A 22,799-nucleotide genomic window follows, 5' to 3' on the forward strand; every position below is an offset into this window, starting at 1 on the left:
TGGTTCATCCTAATGCCAGAATCCCTTTCTCATTCCTTGCATGCCTGCCTTTCAATCTGGCCAAGAACTATTGCAATAACCTCCTAACTAGCATCTTTACCTCCAGCCTTACCCGTTCTAAATATATCGTCTATGGGGTCAGGGTAGGGGAATGATTTTTTTTTTTTTTTTTTTTTTTGAGACGGAGTCTCGCTCTGTTGCCCAGGGTGGAGTGCAGTGGCCGGATCTCAGCTCACTGGAAGCTCCGCCTCCCGGGTTTACGGCATTCTCCTGCCTCAGCCTCCCGAGTAGCTGGGACTACAGGCGCCCGCCACCTGGCCCGGCTAGTTTTTTGTACTTTTTAGTAGAGACGGGGTTTCACCGTGTTCGCCAGGATGGTCTGGATCTCCTGACCTCGTGATCCGCCCGTCTTGGCCTCCCAAAGTGCTGGGATTACAGGCTTGAGCCACCGCGCCCGGCCTGGGAATGATGTTTTTGTATATATCTGGTCACTCTACTTGCTTGCTACGAACCTTACAACAGCTTATAATTACTTAATTAAATCATTTGACAAACATTCTTGAGATCTTACTGTATTTTAGGCATCATTCTGGGTGCTGGCGATAAAAGTAGAAAACAAGGCAGAAAAGGTCCCTGTTCTCTTGGAACTGACATTCTAAGGGAGTCAGGATAAGGTCCTACAAGATAAAGCGCCAATGAATCTTGGCCTTCAGGGCCCATCGTCATGTTTTTTCTCATCTGCATCTCTGAACAGCACTTTTCACCCGCTCTCCACCCAGACATGGGTCACGTGATGTTTAAAGGTCGGGGAATGAAAGATTTTGTCCAAAGATACACAGCTACCAAGCACTGAAGTTGGGATTCCGTCCAGATAGGAAGGCCTGAAAGCCTGGTGCTCTTGCAGGTGTATCTCAGGTACTGGCACACAGTAGGCGCTCAAAAGCAACTTGCTGATGGACTTGATTCGTATTGTCACATATATCTTTCCTTCTTTTGGCACCTTCCCAGGGTGGCACAGATTTCTTCTGGTTTAGTCAAACAACCAATTGCAAAGTTTGTCTTCAGAGGCTCTCAGACTAGGTCTGAGAGTAAACCCCTATGCAATGGAGAATGAGTGTAAGGGATGTGTGGGAACTGAGAGGGTTTTGTGAGCTCAGGAGAGTCCGGGGGCTCCAGGTTTATTACAGCCTCCCGGGTTTCTGTGGGCTCTATAAATTTTGCAGACTTTTCTAATTCCAGGGATAATGGTGACTCCAGGTATGATGCACGTTCCACAGGCTTAGCTGGCTCGTTTATCTTGCTTTTCCTGAAAGTGAGGTGCAAAACAGCACAAAGAAAGGAGAATGTTGGAACAGGTCTAGAGTTGAGGTATCCAAATCTTAAAATGACATCCCTTTGTGCACAGAATTAAAGCAACATGGAGTGAGCACTGGCTTAGCCCTTCCTCACAACCCCATGGTTCGAGCCTGCAACTCGGTCTTCTCCCTCTGGCCCCTCTCTGCACATCCTCAGTACCAATAACACTGTTCCTCAGACTCTTCAGGGAATCTTGCCTGACTTCCTCAGGTAGGTTTGGTCCCTCCCTCTTCTGCACCACCGCAACTCCCTGGCTCAGCATCCCCTACTGGGAAGGTGCCTTCTCCACCAGTCTAGCTGCTCTTGGAGGACAAGGCCTAGGTTTGGCCCATTTCTGCGACCCCAGTATTGCCCAGCACAAAGATATTGCAGGAAATATTGGTGGAATTAACAGATGGTTTATCCACTAAAGGACACTAACTATTCATGCAGGGCATCAGGAGGGCAGCAGGGCAATTCTGATTCTGGAGAATCATAAACGGTAAATAACAGTGAGGCCTAGCAGCTTCAGACACTGTATCTTCCAAGCCCTGCTGAGGATGTGGGGTACAGGGTGAATGAAGGAGTAACCTGGGCTTGGCCTAATCCCTAACCACTTCAGGCTGACTTGGCCTATGGCATCTACACCAAGCTGACTGCTGCCAGCCATACACTCAGAGACCAAATCCTTTAGTTTCCACTCTGATGCTACAACTGCTATTAGGATTTTCCCCAACTGCCTTTTCAGTGGGGATTCAGTGTACTGGTGTGTGTGTGTGTAAATTGATTTTAATTGTTCTTTAAATTGTTTCTCTTAACTTTCATCCTTCTCCTCTCTGGGCCTTAGCTTCCTATTTATAAAATGACCTGAAAGCACACTCCATTGGTAGGTATCCTGCAAGATTGAAGATGATAACACCTTCAAAACACTGTGTGCTCCCTTCCCTATGGGTCTTATTATCAGTATTCCGATAGACCAGATTCCAGACACAATAGGTACATACCAATATGTGGCTCTCAGAAAATGTGGTGACTATGGGTTTTCCTGGTTCCTCAGGCTTCAGAGACATCTCGAGTTCTTGGCTTGCTCTGACTTTCGAGCTCTTTTTTGCTCTGATTGCTGCAGCTTTCTTCGCCTGCTTCTTTCTGATATGTTTCACTCTAAGGAAATAAGCTTTGGATTGGTTCTGGCTCTCCATCTCCCTGAATCCCTACATGGGCTTTACCTTGACCAGAACCTCTGATTTAAAGCCTCAACAACAGTACCAGCTTGCTGTATGACCTAGGGCAAGCCACACATCCTCTCTGGGAATTAGTTTCACACCCTGAATAATGGGGATACCCTGCTTATTAGGCTGTGGGGCTCAGATGAGGTCAGCTATGAAAGAGCCTTGCAACTGGCAGAGAGATTGTTACTGGTCTTCAAGTCCAACTGATTATACTTTGAAAATAGCTCCTCAGTTTGCCCTGCCACCTCACTCCTCATCTTTGTCTCCCCATAGCTGGCCATGCCCAAGTCCCACCTCTCTGGCTGCCCCTCGTCACGTGCCCCAGGTCAGGCCTTCTATTTCCTGCTTAGTCCGCTGTACTAGCTTCCTGCCTGGCCTCTGACCTTCTGTCTCTCACTCTCTCTAATCTGTGTCCCACCCCAAGCTCAAGCTTTCCTTCACAGCTTAGCACTCTTCCTAACAGTGCTCCCAACTGAGGATTCAGTCCAAGCAGTCTGGACGGGCTCCCCTGCCTGACTCTCTGACCTGACTTCCTGCAACTCCGCCCTTCCCACTCCATGCTTCTAGCTAATATGTGCAGCTAAGTTTTAACACCCTGTGAACCAGCACCAAGGACGTCTTTCAACCTCATTTTTAGCCATTACCTGGCACTCTCAATGCACCTGACATTACACAAAGACACTGGAAATGCCTCAAACATGCCTCTGGGCATCTGCATACAAAGGTTAGGTATCCCTTATATGAAATGCTTGGGACCAGAAGTGTTTCAGATTTCAATTTTTTTTTTTTTTTCAGATTTTGGAGTATTTGTTTATACATAATGATGTATCTTGGGGATAGGAGCCAAGTATAAAAACAAAAGCCAGTTATGTTTCATATACACCTTATACACATGGCCTGAAGGTAATTTTATATAATACTTAAAATTATTTTGTGCATGAAATAAAGTTTGTGTACATTGAACTATCACATGAGGTCGGGGTGGAATCTTCTACTTGTGGCATTATGTTGGTGCCTCGAGAACTTTTGGATTTTGGAGCATTTCGGATTTTGGATTTTTGGATTAGATATTCAACCTGTACTATTAATACTTTCCACCAAGCTAATGAGTACTTAGCTCTGCAGGCCCGCCACAGCCAGCACCCCGGGGACTCGCTGCTGCCTTCTCCAGGGCTGCCAAGCCCCTTCTTGGCTTTCTCCTTTATAAAATGTGTTGAAAGTGTCTGTTTTATGATGCAGTTTTACGGCTCTGTAGAGTCCTCATGGTCCTGGATTGTGGTGACCGTGTTTGGTACCTCTTTCCCTCTTTAGACCCTAAACTCCTTGAGGGGAGGGGCCCTGTCTTTGCCCTCTCTGTGCCAGGGCTGCAGCCAGGACCTGTCGGGTAGTAGGCTTGCGGGTGAATTTTAACCCTAGTACTCACATGAGAGGGAGGAGGCAGAGGAAGAGCAGTGCAATTACAATTCCTGCATAGATAGCACCCTGGATCAGCCCTTTCACGAAGGCCTGGGAAGCCAAAGAACTCTTTCCTGGAAGCAGAGAGCATGTGAGAAGTTTGGCATTGGAGCCAAAACTCTGCTCCATTCTCTAGCCCCAGTGACTGTCCCCATCCCACTTATTGTCCTCACCCAGTCACCCAGCCCCCTCCACCCTCACTTGACATCAGTAGGATGCTCAAAGCGTGGGTTCCGTTTTGGTTCTTCCCCTCACAGAGAAGTCTCATGCCCATTTCTGGCTCTTCGGTTAGGCTGATGGTGCTGTTAGCCCAGGGGCCAAGCATGGTGGAGGTCACTTGGAGGCTGCCATCCATGCCATCCACACCCACGGGGACTTCTCCCATCCACCACTGCACAGAGGGTGTGGGAATCCCATGGAAGGAACAGCTGCACTGCAGTGTCTTCTCCAAGGAGCAAGAGGAGTTGAGCAGCTTAGCAGGTACTGTGGGGAGGAAGGGTCAGGAGTCAGCAGGGCATCCTGACTTCCCTCTTCCAGTTTCTCCAGGATGCAGCCTTCTCTTTATTTGCTATTCACAGGGAGTTTCAGAAGGACTTTCTGGAAGCCCACAGGATTCAGGCCTCACAGACTAGTTCCCCTCTATCTTCTCCCCTCATCTGGCCTGAACCTGATCGCTAGACCTTCTTGAGGGGTGGCCAGTAAATTTTCTGAGGCTCTACATTGTCTGTGATCCCTCACCTACCCCACAAGGCTAGATGTCCAAGCCAGAGCTCCTACTCTGCTTCTCTTCCTCCCACCCACAATGTTCCTCTTAGGGTCTGTGATCAGTTCTCCCTCCATCACTTACCGTCTGGATGCTGCTGGGCAAGTCACTCTTATCATTGCTGTTTCCTAGCCTGAAAAATTGGGATATTTGCTGAACCTATCTCATATTATCATTGTTATAAGAATGAATACCCCAAGATTTGTAGTGCACCCAGCTTGGTGCGTAGTGAAGTGTTACCCATTCAATAAATAGAACACCTTTCTCAATTTCCTTCTTCCCGGTCCCAAGTGGCCTTTGGTGGAATATTCACTGGAAGCCAAGAGTACTATGGTATCTTCTGTGTAAGAATGTTGGAAACTGCCTCGCTTTACTTAGAATAGGTAGGACATGGTGGCCATTTGATGCATATCATGGATTAGGAAGGAACGGTCACATCCATCAAGGTCTCCAGTAATGAGGAATCTGTCTTCAGTGTTGACACACACTTTTTCATTGAAGTTTTTTGAGGTTACTGGAAGAAAGGGGTAATTTTCCCCTAACCAGTAGCTCCTGATCTTGGTCTCTTCACCTGAGTCACTTGCGGGGTGCTGTTGAGGAATTTGTGGGGGACTCTCATGTACGGCCCCCTCTATGGCTGTCCTCTGAATTGTCTTTTCCATCTGGCAAAGTGTGCCCATGGAAACGCTGAAAAACTTAACTTCGGGGCTTCCGGTAATGTCTGAAACAGCTCTTAGTGCTCTCATGCCTTCATAGCACCCATACCCTCAATCCCTCTCCCTTGCCCAATTTGCTATTTGCTTCAGACACCCCAGTCCTGTCAAAATCTGACACACAGATGTCTAATTCACGTTGATTATTTGGTACTTATGCCCGTATGTCCTCTTTCTCCGTGCCTCCATAGTCCATCCTCTGCCCCCGCCAACACCCAGGCCCTGGAGTCTTGGCTTCCAAACACCCCTCCAGTGCTGCTTCTCACCTTACTTACCCAGCTGTAGCAGTGGAAGCATCACTTGCAGCAGCAACAGTTCTCAGGAATAGCAGAAGCTCTTTACTACGCTGGTTCTGACATCAGAACCATATGGTTCAGAAGGAGTGAGGTGATGGGTAACTGAAAGAGGATGTGGGGATAGGGAGAGCAGAAAGTATCTTTAGCCAAGTCAGGGGCTTCTGTCTCTGGTCATCATGAAGGCCTGTTCACCTGGAGAAGCAGGAATTATATGGGATGAGATGCTCATGAGCATGTAGGGACAGGGAGGCAACTAAGATAGTCTGTGAAGCCTCAGTGTCATGTCTCCTTAATTCTTTGTTTTATTTATTTATTTATGTGTTTACTTTTATTTATTTATTTATTTATTTTTGAGACAGAGTCTCACTGTGTCGCCCAGGCTGGAGTGCAGTGGTGTGATCTCAGCTCACTGCAAGCTCCGCCTCCCGGGTTCACGCCATTCTCCTGCCTCAGCCTCCTGAGTAGCTGGGACTACAGGCGCCCGCCACCACGCCTGGCTGATTTTTTGTATTTTTAGTAGAGATGGGGTTTCACCATGTTACCCACGATGGTCTCGATCTCCTGACCTCGTGATCCACCCGCCTTGGCCTTCCAAAGTGCTGGGATTACAGGCGTGAGCCACCGCGCCGTCTATTCTTGGTTTTATTTTTGTTTTTTGAGACAGAATCTTACTCTGTCGCCCAGGCTGGAGTGCATTGGCTCGATCTCGGCTCACTGCAACCTCCGTCTCCCATGTTCAAGTGACTCTTCTGCCTTAGCCTCCCGAGTAGCTGGAATTGCAGGTATTCACCACCATGGCCAGTTAATTTCTGTATTTTTAGCAGAGATGAGATTTCGCCATGTTGGCCAGGCTGGTCTCAAACACCTGACCCACCTTGGCCTCCCAAAGTGCTGAGATTACAGGCATAAGCCACCATGCCCGGCTTGTTTTTGTTTTTGAGACAGGGTCTTTCTGTCTCTCTGTCACCCAGTCTGGAGTGCAGTGGTGTGATCACTTAAGATAGAAAAGTGTTGGCCGGGCGCGGTGGCTCAAGCCTGTAATCCCAGCACTTTGGGAGGCCGAGACGGGCGGATCACGAGGTCAGGAGATCAAGACCATCCTGGCTAACACGGTGAAACCCCGTCTCTACTAAAAAATACAAAAATCTAGCCGGGCGAGATGGCGGGTGCCTGTAGTCCCAGTTACTCGGGAGGCTGAGGCAGGAGAATGGCGTGAACCCGGGAGGCGGAGCTTCCAGTGAGCTGAGATCCGGCCACTGCACTCCAGCCTGGGCGACAGAGCGAGACAACGCCTCAAAAAAAAAAAAAAAAAAAAAAAAAAAAAAAAAAAAAAGATAGAAAAGTGTTGACATTCTCTCAGGAAAAATATGATAATGTTTAGTTTGGTGAGAGGTGTAAAACAACATCTCCCCACACAGTATAATTGTTTTCCCATAAAATTTGAAATGAATGGTGTAAGCAATGTTATATAGCATGGCACAATGTTCCTGTTTATATCCCATGTAGATATTTATTTAATAAATTTGTTCTCAGTAAATTTCTATTAAAAAAAGAGACAGCACAGGACCCTGTCTCAAAAAATATGGCCAATTCCAATTCCTACTGGATATCATGACTTAAAAATCCATAGTAATTCCAGCCTGGGCAACATGGTAAAACCCCGTTTCTACAAAAAATAAAAAAATTATCTGGGTGTGGTGGTATGCACCTGTAGTCCAAGCTACTTGAGAAGTTAAGGTGGGAGGATCACCTGAGGTGGGGAGGTCAAGTCTGCAGTCAGCCGTGATCATGCCACTGCACTGTAGCTTGGGCAACAGAGTAAGACTCTATCTCAAAATAAGTAAGTAAGTAAATAAAATACATAACATACATAGTAATTCAGAGAGTATGGTATTGACACAAGGATAAATAAAAATATCAGTGGGACAAGCTATATGGTTGAGAAAAATACCTATACATACATGATCACTTGGTTTAGGATAAATACGGCACTGCACAGAAGTTGTTGAAGGACTCTCTTTTGAATAAATTGTGTCAGAATAACTGGATAGCCATACAGTGAAAGGAAATAAGACCTCTACCTCATGTCATACATAAAAATAACTTCTAGGGACATTGGGACACTGTTCTAGAACTGTGCTGTACGAAGAAATATAATGTGAGCTATAAATGTGGACTACATGTATAATTTTAAATTTTCTAGTAGCCACATTAAAAAAGAAGAAATGGTTAAAAATAATTTTAAGATATTTCATTTAACCTAGTGAAAGAAACCTAGGTTATTCACTAGGTTATTCAAATTGAACCTAACCCAATTATTTCAACATGCAAGCAACACAAAATTGTAAGATTTGGTACATTCTTTATACACTCTTCAAAGCCTTGTATATATTTTACACTTACAGCACACTTCAATTCAGACTAGACACAATATAAGGGCTCAATAGCCATATGTAGTTAGTAGCTACCATATTGGTCAGTGGAATTCTTGAATACAACATAGGAGAGTATCTTGGTAAGTTTTAGGTAAGCAAAGATTTCTTTAAAAGGGCCACAAAGCACTAGCTATGAGGAAATATGGATAAAATAGACTGTATCAGAATTAATTTCTGCATCAAAAGATACCATTAAGAGAGGACAAATGCAAGTTACAGGGCTGGAGAAGACGCTTGCAACACATACAACATGCTTGCATCCAGAATATAGCAAGGATAAAGAGGGTAATGAATGGTGTAGTACATGAGTGGAGTGTTTGGGGTGTTGTTAATGTTCTATTTCTTGACCTCAATGATGGTTACACTGGCCTGCTCCCTTTGTGATAATCTGATTGTATGCTTACTATCTGTAGTAATACTTCTCTGTATAAAATTGTACTTTGATTTAAAAGCTTGTTTGAAAATAAAGACAGAGAAACAAACAGAAAGGATACAAAAGAGAATATAGAACAGTTGGGACAAGTAGAGATCATGTACCTAGATGTTAGATTTAAATTTCAATACATCAATGATTTAACTAAATATAAATGGCTTAAAATTATCCAGTTATGATTCTAAGATCACCATGTTGGAAAAAAGAACCAAAGCCAAACTCTATACTGTTTACAAAAGACACAACCAAAGCATAAATATAAAGGACAGTTACAAAACCAAAGAATGAAAACATATACCAAGCAAATACCAACCAGAAAACCAGGTAATGTAGACATACCTACATTAACATCCCACAAAGCAGACTTTAAGCAAGAGGCATTACCAAAGATAGAATGGCATATCTCCTAATGATAAGATGACATTAACAGGAATAAAGTATATATTTAAAATTTGTGTTTGCCTATTAACATAGTCCAAAAATATATAAAGCAAAAAAATCTACAAAAATAAAAAGAGAAACAGACATCCACAATAGTAGTGTGGCATTTTAATCACTTTTCTCTCAGAAACTGATAGAACAAACAGACTATTGGAATATATAAGGATTTCAACAACTTCATCAGCAAATTTGACCAAAAATATATAGAGAACACTGCATTCAATAACTGCAGAATACAATTTCTTTGTAAGCACACAGAGAACATTTACAGAAATTGACCATAGCTGGATCATAAGACAAATCTTAACAAAATTTCCATGAAAATATTTAAAATCTCATTAATAACCAGCAAAATGTCTGTTAAAACCATGAGATACCAGTACATATCTAGCTGGATATTTTAAAAGACTGACAATATATCAAGTCTTGGTGAGAATGTGGTACTCAACTTTCACACACTATTGGTGGAAATATAAATCAGGGCAACAATGTTATCAAAGTAGAAGATACACATACTCTATGACGCCCAATTCCACTCCCAGATATATACTTTATAGAAATGTTTGTGCACATGTATGCCAAAAAATCATGCAAAAATATTTACAGTGGTATTATTTAAAAATAGCTAAAACATTGAACAATCCAAATGCCAGTAAACACAGAATTTTAAAAAACAAGATACTACACAGCAACAAAAACCTATGAGCTAATGCTAGATGCAACAACATGGCCATCCTTACACATAAAATATTGAATTAACAAAGCCAGACACAAATGAGTAATAACGTATGGCAGCATTTCTTTAAAATTTGAAAAAAACTGGGCAAAATCAAGTTTTTAAGAACACAGGCACAAGTCGTAAAAATCCTTTAAAAGTTGCCAAGAAATGTCCAGCATAAAAGGTAGGATATTAATTGCCTTTGTAGGAGGAAGAAGGTCTGTTTCTCTTTTTACTTTATTATTTGTAGGGGGTATGAACAGGTCTTTTGAGATACTGGCTATAGTGAATTCCATAAGGCTGTACCCTATATAGGCGTCCTTTTAATAGTACGTTTTCCATTGCCCATCTGCCTCACCATATGGCCAGGCCATTGGCCACTGCCCATGAATTGGTAAAAACCCAAACATAGAGGCAATTCAGCCCGCTGAAGTGACTTGTTTTTACCTTCTCAATACGAGTGTCAGTCTTCCAAACAGGATGCTGTTAATTCACTTTGGAATTGCCATCCATAAATCAAACAGCTCTTAGTTGGTCAGTGGAGACCTATTAATAGACATCATCCAAGTAATAATAGGATCTAGCGGCTCTTCAGTAGGGAAAAACAGGCCACCTGTTCATAAACATAACGAGTACCTCCTTGCATTTCCCTGGTAGCATGTTCCTGTATAAACAATTTCCATTTTATTATGAGACTCTTTTGGGCATGGCCTTTCTTATCGCAGTGTTTTTCCAACATTACAAACACATCATGAGTATTTCAGGTGTCAGGATTATTATGTCCTTCCATGACAGGGCAGACTCAAAGCCCAATAGGCTAGTTTCTGTCAAACGGAAATTTTCTGGCCCCAAATCCCAGCATTCACCACTGGGTGGTGCTCACTGGCCTTAGCTCCAGTCTGCCTAAATAAACCAAATATTAAGCTTCTAACATGTTTTGTCCACCAGATACCCTGTACTGTTTCAAATGAACAATTAGTGTGGGCTTAGGCAGTCTTATTGGTTCCTATTTAGCATATTCAATCAATATTGGTTGAAGGGAAGATTTACATGCCTTCTGTTTTATAATAGTATGTAGGGGAGCTCTTCCCCAGTTGGACACAATATGCTTTCTCATAATACATTTAGGTAAATACATTTACATAATACATTCACACAGTCTGTCCAAACATTCCAATTTTCATCCAAAGTTTCACCTGAATCTCGTCCACTTTTGCAATCCTGTGTCTTCGCAATCTAACCATAGGTGCTATTAGAATTTCACCAACATTTTTGGAATCGCAGTGTATAAGGCTCCCACATGAGTCCCAGAAATATCTCTTATCCACCCCCTGACTATTTGACCGCTAATGTGCCTATGACTTTGGGTCCTCAGTTAGGGGTCAGGCCAAGCAACCCAGGCCCCTTTGTCATTTATCTTGATTAGATCACATGTTCATCCCCTCAGGAGATCTGAGGTCAGATTTCTCATTGTCATGTTTGCCTTCTGGCTTTTAAAATTCCTCCAAACTAGGGTAAATATAGCAGACTTGATGGGGGCCCTTCAACGCTGGAGGGCCAGTCTGGGTTCTCACTGCTCCACCTATTTTCTAAGAGTGCTCCATTGAGACCTTTGTTTTGACTCCCTCAATGTCTGCTTAACTCATCTCATTTCTTAATAACTGTTTCAAGATTTCCACCCTCTTGGAAATGTTCATCTTTTCTCACTCTCTGGTGAATCACTCTAATTTTCTTTGCCATCTGTCATTTCAGCCTAACTTTGCCCTTTAGCAGTGGCCCCGAGGCTAGCAGCTGTAGCTCAATTGGGCCAGCATCAGGATCTGCCTCAGCCACTTTCATTTTAACCACTACAGATAAAAATAGCCAAGGGATTGTCTATTTGGTTTGTTTCCTTATGCATCCAGTGGGTCAGTTTCTTAGGGGTTGGATCCATTGTATTGAAAAAGCAGTGGTAACTTTTATCTCCTGTAACTGTTTGCAGAACAGCTGCATTTCTACACCCACGGGTAACTGCAGGACAGTCCAGGAATCAAAGGCTCATCATCTTGACTTCACATCCTTCCTCTTCTCAAACCACATGTTTCAGTGAGACAGGGCTGTTCTGGTGAATCCCATTTCTGATACAACTGAAAAGTTAGGGAATAGTCCACAAGATCCCCTCATTTCTGACACCAACTGAAGATATCAAGTTGATTACCCTCATTTCTCTGATTACCCTCATTTCTCAAATCATTTGCAGGTTTTTGGAGCCCCAAGGCTATCCTTAGGTTTGGTAATTCACTTGAAGTACTCACAGAATTCACTGAAAGTTGTTATACTCATGATTACTGTTTACTACAACTAAAGGATAGAGATTAAAATCAGCCAAGGGAATTCACACAGGGCAGAGTCCAGAAGTTCCCCACACAAAGCTTCTAGTTATCCTCTCCCTGTGGAGTCATGGACAGCATAACTTAATTTGCCTATTCTGGCAAAATTATCTTTTCGTTTTTATCATTGAATAATATTCCATTGTATGGATATACCACATTTTGTTTATCCATTCATCAGTTGATGGCATTTGGGTTGTTTCTACTATTTGGCTACTGTGAATCAATCCCTTTTTTTTTTTTTAAGAGATGGAGCCTCACCCTGTCACCCTGGCACCCTGGCTGGTGTGCAGTGGTACAATCACAGCTCCCTACAGCCTCGAACTCCTGGGCTCAAGTAGTCCTCCCACATCAGTTTCTTGAATAGCTGGGACTTTAAGGGCTCACCACTAGACCCAGTCAATTTAAAAAATTATTTTCTGTAGACAGAGAGTCGAGTCTTGCTATATTGCCCAGGCTGGTTCTGAACTCCTGGGCTCAAGCAATTGTCCCACCTCAGCCTCCCAAAGTGCTAGTATTACAGGCATCAGCCACTATGCCCTGCTGTGAATCAAGTCTGATTGACTGAATCATGCTATGACTACTAATTACTTTTTTGGTTAACATCTAATGAGAAACTATGGTTGCCATTTACAACTCTAGAGACATAGAAATTTTATCTAACTTTTGTATTAGTCTCAAGAACGCTGTGAGGTACATCTCATTATCAACACATCAAAAAGGAAGGCAGAGCTCCACAAAAGCACTATGACTGCCCCCAAGATATGCAGCCATTAGGCTGATAGATTTCAGACTCAATCTTTGACTACCAATGTGGTGTCTTTTTCATGATTCTATTTTGCCTTAAAAACTGCTGTATAAGCATGGTGAAGTTCATTCTCCTCTCCAAGTCCATTTCCTCATGAATAAAATGTAAGAATAAATCAGCTAGCCCTGATGTGACACACAGTATACTTAGATTTTTCCTGGAAGTGGACCAAAAGTCAGAAGACCTAATCTTTGTCGCTAGTTTTTGGGTGATTCTGGGTAAGTCACTTCCCTCACTGTCAGCCTGCTTCAGAGACTAAAAACACTCATAAATGAGTTTTGTTTGGCCCACAAATGTTTACTTTTTAAAATTAACTTTTAAAATGGGATAACATTTAATAAGCAGGGCACTTCACAAAAAATTCAAACAACCGGCTTCTCTCTCTCTCTTCTTTTAAATTCAAGTCAAATTGCCTAGATACGAAGGTTAGCTGTTTTATAGTGTGCAAGTGGCTTCACCTCTCTCTAGGCCTATTTGCTCATTTTAAAAACACGGATAATAATATCACTCATGTTAGAGTTGTTGTTAAGATTAAATGAGTCAGTAGAACAGAACCTCACATTTGGTAAGCACTCAAAAAATGTTATTTACTGTGTATTAGGTTCCCTGCTTGGCTCCTATCAGCATTTGACTTGGAACCACTTTTTCATTTTTTTTAAATACAGGGTCTGGAGTGCGGTGGCACTAACACGGCTCCCTGCAGCCTCAACTTTCCAGGCTCAAGTGATCCTCCCACTTCAGCCTCCAGAGTAGCTGGGACTATAGGCACAAACCACCACGTTCAGCTAATTAAAATTTTTTTTTGTAGAGATAGAGTCTCACTATGTTACCCAGGCTGGTCTTACAAACTCCTGGGCTCAAGCAATCTTCTCACCTCAGCCTCCCAAAGTGCTGGGAGTACAGCCATGAGCCAACACATTCAGCCTGGGACCACTCTTGACCACCCCTAATCCCTTTCCAGAGTTCTGGAACCAGCCCTCTCCTTTCCTGTTCCATATTTCTACATGTTTTACAGGACCTCTCTGAGTGGTCTGTGCTCCCAACCCTTAGCTTCCAGACTGACTGCCCTTTTTCCTTCTCACATAAAAAAGATGTTGCCCAGGTTTCCAGGTCGTTAAATGCCTCTCTCCTTCATGCCACATATCCACTTTCTTTCTGCATTGTCAATTTTTTTTTTCCTTCTCCTTTCTCCCATTTAAAAGCCCACGTTAGATGGTTGGAATGAGCCTTGCCTAGGTCCTGGCCCAGGATTTGCCAGTAAAGCACTGAATAACTGTGGTCAAGTATTTTACCCTCCTCTTATTTCCTCATGTGTAACATGAGTGGGTTTTACTGCTGGAGATGTAATGATCCATTTAACTACAAAATTCTGATTTCTTCTTTCTTCTCTCCATCGGCTTTAAAGCATACATGTGATGACTCCTCATGCACCCATTATATTTTCCTTTCCTTTCTTTTTTTTTTTTTTTTTTGAGACAGAGTCTCACTGTGTTGCCCAGGCTGGAGTGCAGTGGCATGATCTTGGCTCACTGCAACCTCTGCCTCCATGGTTCAAGCGATTCTCTTGCTTCAACCTCCCGAGTAGCTGGGACTACAGGCACAGGCCACCACACCCGTCTAATTTTTGTATTTTTAGAAGAGACGGGGTTTCACCATGTTGGCCAGGCTGATCTCCAACTCCTGACCTCAAGTGATCCCCTGACCTCAAAGTGATCCCCCGGCCTCAGCCTCCCATAGTGCTAGGATTACAGACGTGAGCCACTGCGCCCAGCCTATTTTCTTTGACCATCGCGTCTCTCAATTTTCCTTCTGTCTCTTGTTCCAAAGGGCTCCAGGATATTCTCTGTTCTCAGCACACTTCCATCTGTGTATTTTCTTAGCAGGGTGTGAGTGATGCAAAGGTGTTCGGCTTTCTAAGGGAAGGGCTGACTTACTAATGACTGACCTATTTATGGTGAGGGAAACGATTTTCTAGGGAAAGCCAGGATGATTACCAACGAAACCGATAGACACACATGGGATAACTGTGTGATTAATGACTGGGTGCCTTGCAGGGGTGTAACTTACCAAGAGACCGACTTAACAGGAGCCTAATCAACCAATGAACACGGCAGGCTCTGAAGGGAGTGGATTTTCTCATGAACTGATTTTCAAAGGGACTAACTGTCGACTCATAAGGGCACTGACCTGATTGTGAACCCACGGGCCGCTTGCTTACCTTCTTGGTAGACAGATGGCGCCCCAGTTGCCCTCGGGCTGACCAGGTGACTGACGTGGTGGAGGCTGAGGAACGCGGTCACTGGCTCCTGGCGAACTCCCTGACTATGCTTAATCTCACCGCCTGACTGATCTAGATTTGGCTTCTGTCTGTTCAAAGGGCTCGCAGGGGCCTCACTGGCACGAGAGCCGCCCTGGTGGCCTAACCGACCTGCGGCTGCCCCACGGCCCAAGGATCCGCTGACTGATGCTGACTGGAAGCCCAGTTAGTGCAGGTTCAATGAAGGAACCCAACAACCGCCAACAACTGCCAGGGACCCAACAACCGCCAGAACCCAACAACCGCCAGGGACGCCAACAGGCCAGGCACGGCCTTGTGCGACTAGGGATCCTCAGAGATAGCGGCGTGAGGGGCGTGATAGTCGGCTGCACAGAGACAGCGGCCTGAGAGGCTGCATAGCAGCCGCAGTACCCGCTAGCTCGCATCCTTAGGTGAGTGCATCCACCCCGCAGCCAATCAGTGGCTGCATGGGCTCACTTTACAGCCAATCAGAGGCTGCATGGGCTCACTTTACAGCCAATCAGTGGCTGCATGGGCTCACTTTACAGCCAATCAGTGGCTGCATGGGCTCACTTTACAGCCAATCAGAGGCTGCATGAGCTTATTTTACAGCCAGTCAATGAGGCAGAAGAAGCATTGCCTCCACAGGCTTGTGCCCCTGGGAGCTGATGCACAGCTGCCAGAGTCAATCAGGAACTGCAACTGCAACTCCCGCCTCCAACCTTTGTGCCCAGTTGGATCTTGAGGGCTTGAGCCAATCCGCAGCCAGGGGCAGTGCCAGGGTAGTTGTGGGTGCCAATTTTCTTCTCAGCCAGGCGTTTCCAGCCCATGCTGATGAAACGACGGCTCCTCTTCAACCCTGAGGACTCCGTTCCTGTTATTTAACCCTGTTTGTTTTTTCTCACACTTTATCCGTCACGCACTTTCTTACCCATTACGCTTTCAAAATGACAGAGGCATTTGAGGTAGAGCAACCCCATCTTGAATAGGAGCTGGGTAAAATGAGGCTGAGACCTACTGGGCTACATTCCCAGAGGGCTAAGGCCTTCTAAGTTACAGGATGATATAGGCGATCAGCACAAGATACAGGTCATAAAGACCTTGCTGATAAAACAGGTTGCAGTAAAGAAGCCAGCCAAGGCTGGGTGCGGTGACTCACGCCTGTAATCCCAACACTTTGGGAGGCCGACGCGGGCAGATTACCTGAGGTCAGGGGTTTGAGAACAGCCTGCTAACACGGCGAAACCCTGTCTACTAAAAATACAAAAATTAGCTGGGCGTGGTGACAGGCACCTGTAACCCCAGCTACTTGGGAGGCTGAGGCAGGAAAATCACTTGACCCCGTGAGGTGGAGGTTGCAGTGAGCCGAGATCGCACCACTGCACTCCAGTCTGGGCAACAGAGTGTGACTCTGTTTCAAAAGGAAAAAAAAAAAGAAGAAGCCAGCCAAACACCACCAAAAGCAAAACGACAACGAGAGTGACCTCTGGTCATCCTCACTGCTACACTCCTGCCAGCACCCGGAGGGTTCACAAATGCCATGGCAACTTCAGGAAGTTGCCCTATATGGTCTAAAAAGGGGAGGCATGAATAATTCACCCCTTGTTTAGCATGTCATCAAGAAATAACCATAAAAATGGGCAACTGGCAGCCCTCTGGGCTGCTCTGTCTATGGAGTAATCATTCTTTTATTCTTTTACTTTCTTAATAAACTTGCTTTCACGTTACTCTATGAAATAGCCCTGAATTCTTGCATGAGATCCAAGAACCCTCTCTTGGGGTCTGGATCAGAACCCCTTTCTGTAACAAAAACACTCTTTGCTAAATATCATTTGCTAATGATACTTTGGTTTATGGTTTTGTAGCAGGACGAGCCGCAGACAAAACTCCTCAGACACCGAGTTAAAGAAGGAAGGGGTTTATTCGGCCGGGGGCATCAGCAAGACTTCTGTCTCAAGAGCTAAGCCCCCCGAGTGAGCAATTCCTGTCCCTTTTAAGGGCTCATAACTCTAAGGGGGTGCATGTGAGAGGGTCGTGATTGATTGAGCAAGCATGGGGTGCGTGACTGGCGGCTGCATGCACTGGTAATTAGATCGGAAAAAACAAGATAGGGATTTTCACAGTGCATTTCCATACAATATCTGTAATCTATAGACAACATAACCGATTAGGTCAGGGGTCGATCTTTAACGACTAGACCCAGGGTGCGGTGCCAGGCTGTCTGCTTGTGAATTTCATTTCTGCCTTTTAGTTTTTACTTCTTCTTTCTTTGGAGCCAGAAACTGGGCATAAGATGATATGAGGGGTGGTCTCCTCCCTTAGTTTGACTGTGCCACTAGAATAGAAGCTCACTTTTTGGTTTTATTTTGTGGTACATAGGAGACCTCCACTGCCTATTACAACAGTCACCACCTCCCTGTTGCAGTAGTTCCCCTTCCACTCCTGCAAAGGTTCTTCTCCCTTTATTGGAAAAATTGTTTTGGGTAAAATCTTGCTTTATTTATGTGCTTTTTTTTGTTTTTTTTGTGTGACAGACTGAAGGATGATGTTCACCCTCCAGGGCCTTACCGCATGGCCCTTGCAGAGCAGGCCCCAGATAAACTTCCCGAGAGGGGACCTGACTTTGTTCCCTTTACCCTAGCTGTGGCAGACTGACTGCTATGACCCAAACATCTGCCAGGCCCTCTTCTACCTCCTTGCTTTGTAACTGATATTATCAATACTTAAACTGCTTTTCTTCTCTTCTCTGCTTGGCTGGCTCTTGCTTTCCCTTCAAGGTGCAGTTAGAAAGGAGCTTCCTCTGAGAAGCCTTTTCTCACTTCTTTCCCATCCCGGAAAGCTCTTGCCCTTGGGTCCCCAGACCCTAGGCCATAATTATCCTCATAATTTATATCCCTTGCCATCTTTATAGGAACCTTATCATACTGTGTTTTAGTAAGTTACCTATTTCTGTCCCTTTCCCAAACCTTACCCCATGAACTTGAGCTCTCCCAGTTATCACAATAACTAATTGGGAAGCCATTAGGCTGAGATGGCTCCAAGACCTTGGTTTCCAAGTAAGCAAATTGGAACCTAACTCGAAGTGAATGGTCGTATCCTAGAAAAATGAAACTTAGGCTTAACCAATCGAAACTGCCTACTAACCTCTGAGGAGATACTTTACCAATCAGAAACCGCCAGTTGACCTCTAATTACAAACTTTAAGGCTACTGTTCTCCTTCAACCAGGTGAAACTATTTTCTTTGTTTTGATTTCAGGAACACCTTATAAAAGTTTTCCTTGTGTGTCCACTAGGTGGTCTGGCACTTCTGGATTCATGAATGTCAGCTCCAATAAGCTCTTTAAAATTTCAATATGCCTGAGTTTATCTTTTCATATGAGCCAGGGACTGTATCTTCTTCCTTTTGATATTCCTGGGGGCACTGAAGCAGTCAGGTTGCCTGGGGTATAAACCTGGGGTTCCTCTGGCACTTGCCAGGGAAATTTAGGACACGGAAACACACGAGGATTTTAGGAGTGGAGGTTTAATAGGTAGAAGAGAAAAGAAAGAGAAACTGCTTCCTCTACAGAGGAAGGGGTCTTGGAACGGAAAAAAAGACCACCTGGTGGTGAATGCTGCGAATTTTTTTTTTTTTTTTTTTTGAGACGGAGTCTCACTCTGTCCCCAGGCTGGAGTGCAGTGGCCGGATCTCGGCTCGCTGCAAGCTCTGCCTCCCGGGTTCACGCCATTCTCCTGCCTCAGCCTCCCCAGTAGCTGGGACTACAGGCGCCCGCCACTATGCCCGGCTAGTTTTTTGTATTTTTTAATAGAGACGGGGTTTCACCGTGTTAGCCAGGATGGTCTCGATCTCCTGACCTCGTGATCGGCCCGTCTCGGCCTCCCAAAGTGCTGGGATTACAGGCGTGAGCCACCGCGCCCGGCAACTCTTTAAAATTTTAATGTGCCCAAGTTTGTCTTTTCATTTGAGCCAGGGACTGTATCTTCTTCCTTTTGATATTCCTGGGGGCAGGGAAGCAGTTAGGTTGCCTGGGGTATAAACCTGGGGTTCCTCTGGCACATGCCAGGGAAATTTAGGACACGGAAACACATGAGGATTTTAGGAGTGGAGGTTTAATAGGTAGAAGAGAAAAGAAACTGCTTCCTCTATAGAGGAAGGGGTCTTGGAACGGAAAAAAAGACCACCTGGTGGTGAACGCTGCGAATTTTATAGTCCGGTTTGAGGAGGTGGCCTCTAATTCACATAAGGCTCATAGATTGGTTTGATCAGGTATAATGTTTACATAGCCCACAAGGGAGGATGGTATCCCCACCCTAATTTTCTTATGCAAATAGACTTTCCAGTTGATTGGTGCCATTTTGTCTGCTCCTTACAGCACACGTGTCTGACAGACAAGGGAAGATGGAGCGGCCATCTTGAAAATGTCTAGTTCTTAGTTCCTGCCCTCATTCACTCATGTAAGCTCCCAGCTTGCAGGTTGCTCTTTGTTAGAAACTGATCTGGGGGTGTGATCTGTGGCTCACACCTATAATCCCAACACTTTGGGAGGCGTAGGCGGGTGGATCACCTGAGGTCAGGAGTTCGAGACCAGCCTGATCAACAAGGTGAAACCCCGTCTCCACTAAAAATACAAAAATTAGCTGGGCGTGGTGGCAGGCACCTGCAGTCCCAGCTACTTGGGAGGCTCAGACAGGAGAATTGCTTGAACCCGGGAGGCAGAGATTGCAGTGAACCAAGATCATGCCAGTGCATTCCAGCCTGGGCTATGGAGCCAGATTCCATATCAAAAAAAAAAAAAAAGAAGAAGAAGAAGAAGAAATTGGCAGTTTCTTTTCTTGAAAAGACCTTGAAAAGAAGAACTAGAGAAAGTTCATTTTGTTCAAGTATCTACGTGAATACAGAGGAGGAGGGCTGTAATTCAGTGTTTCTCAATTGGGTGCTTTTTTGTGCCCTGATAGACACCTGACAACGTCTGGAGTCCTTTTTGGTTGTCAAAACTGGGCTAGGGGAGCTACTGACATCTTGTGTGTACAACCTACAACCTAGAGATGCTGCTCAACGTCTCACAATGCACTCTTGTTCCCAGACCAAACCAAGGGTCAGGGAACAAGAGTTCTCTTAGCCCAATGACAAGATACAGGTGAACTGGGAGAGAAGGGAGTTTATTTCTGTAACTGGGTACAGGGAGAAGACCTGGAAAATATTGCCAGACCAACTCAAAATTACAAAGTTTTCCAGAGCTCGTATACCTTGTAAGCTATTTGTCTACATGTAAGTGTGCATTCATCTAAAGACGTAAGCGATTAACTTATTCCAATCCATAACTAAGATCTCAGTCCTGAAGATCTTCCTCTGGAGCCTCAGTAAATTTACTTAATCTAAATGTAGCAGGACGAGTCGCAGACGAAACCTCTCAGACACCGAGTTGTAGAAGGAAGGGCTTTATTCAGCTGGGAGCATCAGCAAGCTACTGCCTTAAAATCCGAGCTCTCCGAGTGCACAATTTCTGTCCCTTTTAAGGGCTCACAACACTGAAGATTTTACATGAAAGGGTCACGATTGATTTGAACAAGCAGGGGGTGTGTGACAGGGGCTGCTTGCACCGGTGGTCAGAGTGAAACAGAACAGGGCAGGGAGTTTCACAATGTTCTTCTGTACAGTGTCAGGAACATCGGTTTCTAAGTCATGAGTTGATTTTTAACTACTGGGTTTAGGCCAGGCAGACCTGGGCCTGGTTCCGGGCCTGGCGCTGGGCTGCCTGTCTTTGGTTTTACTTCATTGTTTTTTCTTAAAACAGGTACTGAGTATAAAACAATGTAAAACAATATGAGAGGGTCTCTGTCTTTCCTCATAAATGGGTCCAGGTGCTGGGGTGATTACCCTTATCTTGTCTCCTGCTAAATCATGGAGGTTTGGGGAGTTCCTTCAGACCCCCAATAAACTCATTTGTGGAGGCTTGAGGAGTTTCTTCAGACCTCCAATAAAACTTGTTTAATCCTAAACGGGTCCTGTTAAGAATTCCTTCATTATCTTGTCATGCTCAAGGCCCAGCAAAGGCCTGGGCAAAACTCTTGGTGGACTTTTGTTACATTCCAGCCTTTGTATGAGGGCACTGGCTCTGTCAGCTTTTAATATTTAACTTCACCACTCAATCAGTGCTGAGACAGTCGTTATGGAGGCCTGCCTGTTCACCCTCCCCTAACCACCACCACCAAAGAATTATTCAGCCCCAAATGCCAGAATATGAATAGCGTTGGGGTTGTGAGGCAGCGTAAGTAAGGTTAGGAGGCCATAGTGACTTGTCTCCTTATGCGAAGCCCCGTGGATCCCTTTCGAATCAGGCTCCTTTGGCTTGCACCCTAGTGAGTCGGCACCTAACTCTTTTGCAAGATAAACAGTCCTACAGGATACCAGCAGACCACCGGATGGTTGCAATTCCTGTTACTCAATATGGCCTGGGAAAGAGAACAAAAGCTACTTATTCACGATGTAGTTTCCCCAATCTCCAGCCAATCAACACCAAAACCCAAGAAGCTGTGAGCTGCAAATTCCTGCCGTGGGGGAGCTGGGAACTTCTCCAGGGTCCTGCATGTGCAGCTAGGCTCAAGGTTTAGCTTATAGTGACCTTTTCCTCATTTTAATAGTAGAAAACACACCCCTACATGGAGATTTTATATGCTAATAATACATGCAATGCGTGTTAGAGCGCATAGATGCTGAGTGCATACTTTTCATGCTTGACTCACCAATATTTTATGAATGTGTATGTATAGCTCCCATAAAAGGAATTACCTTGAGATGCCAGAGGCTGTCTCTACCTCCCTCTGCCTCTCAGGGTGTACTTTCGCTTTTCAATAAACTTCTTTGCCTACTCTTACTTTGGATTCCCTCTCAAATTCTTTTGTGCCACAAAGTCTAGAACCTGAACTGACGTACCAACAACAGTTGATAAACTCTGCTCTAATCCAAGCTGTGGGAAAGTATAGGGGCTGGGAGAGGGGAGAGGGTAGGCAATGCAGCTTATCTGAGGAGGCGTTGTTTGAACCAGCTCTCAAAGGATGAGTGTGCTGCAAAGGAGGAGGGCAGGGGACAATATTGCAATGAGACAGAACCACATGTATGAAGCATGGAGAGGCACAGAGGGACATGCGATCTCTAGGCTGAGATGTGTGAGGGATGGTGGCTGAGGGTGAGATTGTAAAAAGTTTTTTTTTTTGAGAAAGAGTCTTGCTCTGTCACCCAGGCTGGAGTGCAGTGGTGTGATCTCAGCTCACTGCAACCCCTGTCTCGCAGGTTCAAGCGATTCTCCTGCCTCAGCCTCCCAAGTAGCTGGGACTACAAGTGCAAGCCACCACGCCTGGCTAATTTTTGTATTTTTAGTAGAGACAGGGTTTCACCATGTTGGCCAGACCGGTCTCAAACTCTTGACCTTATGATCTGCCTGCCTTAGCCTCCCAAAGTGCTGGGATTACAGGTGTGAGCCACGGCACCCAGCCTGTTTTTTTTTTGTTTTTTTTTGTTTGTTTT

General features: G+C 44.8%; 1 protein-coding gene across 3 annotated transcripts; it reads right to left on the reverse strand.

The window, feature by feature from the left end:
• Positions 1 to 556: 556 nt before the first annotated feature.
• SIGLECL1 (SIGLEC family like 1) lies at positions 557 to 21,942 on the reverse strand. 3 transcript variants are annotated; one of them, XM_037992014.2, is made up of 6 exons: positions 21,572 to 21,942; positions 5,771 to 5,983; positions 4,221 to 4,502; positions 3,988 to 4,093; positions 2,340 to 2,496; positions 557 to 1,306 (listed from the first exon to the last, which is right to left on the reverse strand). In XM_037992014.2, exons 2-6 carry the CDS (start codon positions 5,790 to 5,792, stop codon positions 1,280 to 1,282), a joined length of 594 nt encoding a protein of 197 aa, XP_037847942.2. In that variant the 5' UTR covers positions 5,793 to 5,983; positions 21,572 to 21,942; the 3' UTR covers positions 557 to 1,279. The 3 variants fall into 3 exon arrangements, with proteins under 3 accessions (XP_037847942.2, XP_072873341.1, XP_037847943.2); XM_073017240.1 differs by lacking the exon at positions 21,572 to 21,942 and having other exon boundaries at positions 5,771 to 5,984; XM_037992015.2 differs by lacking the exons at positions 4,221 to 4,502; positions 21,572 to 21,942 and having other exon boundaries at positions 5,771 to 5,984.
• Positions 21,943 to 22,799: the final 857 nt, after the last annotated feature.

The sequence above is a fragment of the Chlorocebus sabaeus genome, chromosome 6 (genome assembly GCF_047675955.1).
Source record: "Chlorocebus sabaeus isolate Y175 chromosome 6, mChlSab1.0.hap1, whole genome shotgun sequence".
NCBI classification, from domain to species: Eukaryota; Metazoa; Chordata; class Mammalia; order Primates; family Cercopithecidae; genus Chlorocebus; species Chlorocebus sabaeus.

Excerpts from the sequence above, each read along its gene's own strand:
- SIGLECL1 (XM_037992014.2), bottom strand. The coding sequence starts at position 5,792 with ATGCTTCCACTGCTACAGCTGG. Across the intron at positions 4,094-4,220 it reads GAGCATCCTACTGATGTCAA|GAAAGAGTTCTTTGGCTTCC; the intron begins GTGAGGGTGGAG and ends CTCTGCTTCCAG. Across the intron at positions 1,307-2,339 it reads TTTCTGAGAGCCACATATTG|GAAAAGCAAGATAAACGAGC; the intron begins GTATGTACCTAT and ends CCTCACTTTCAG.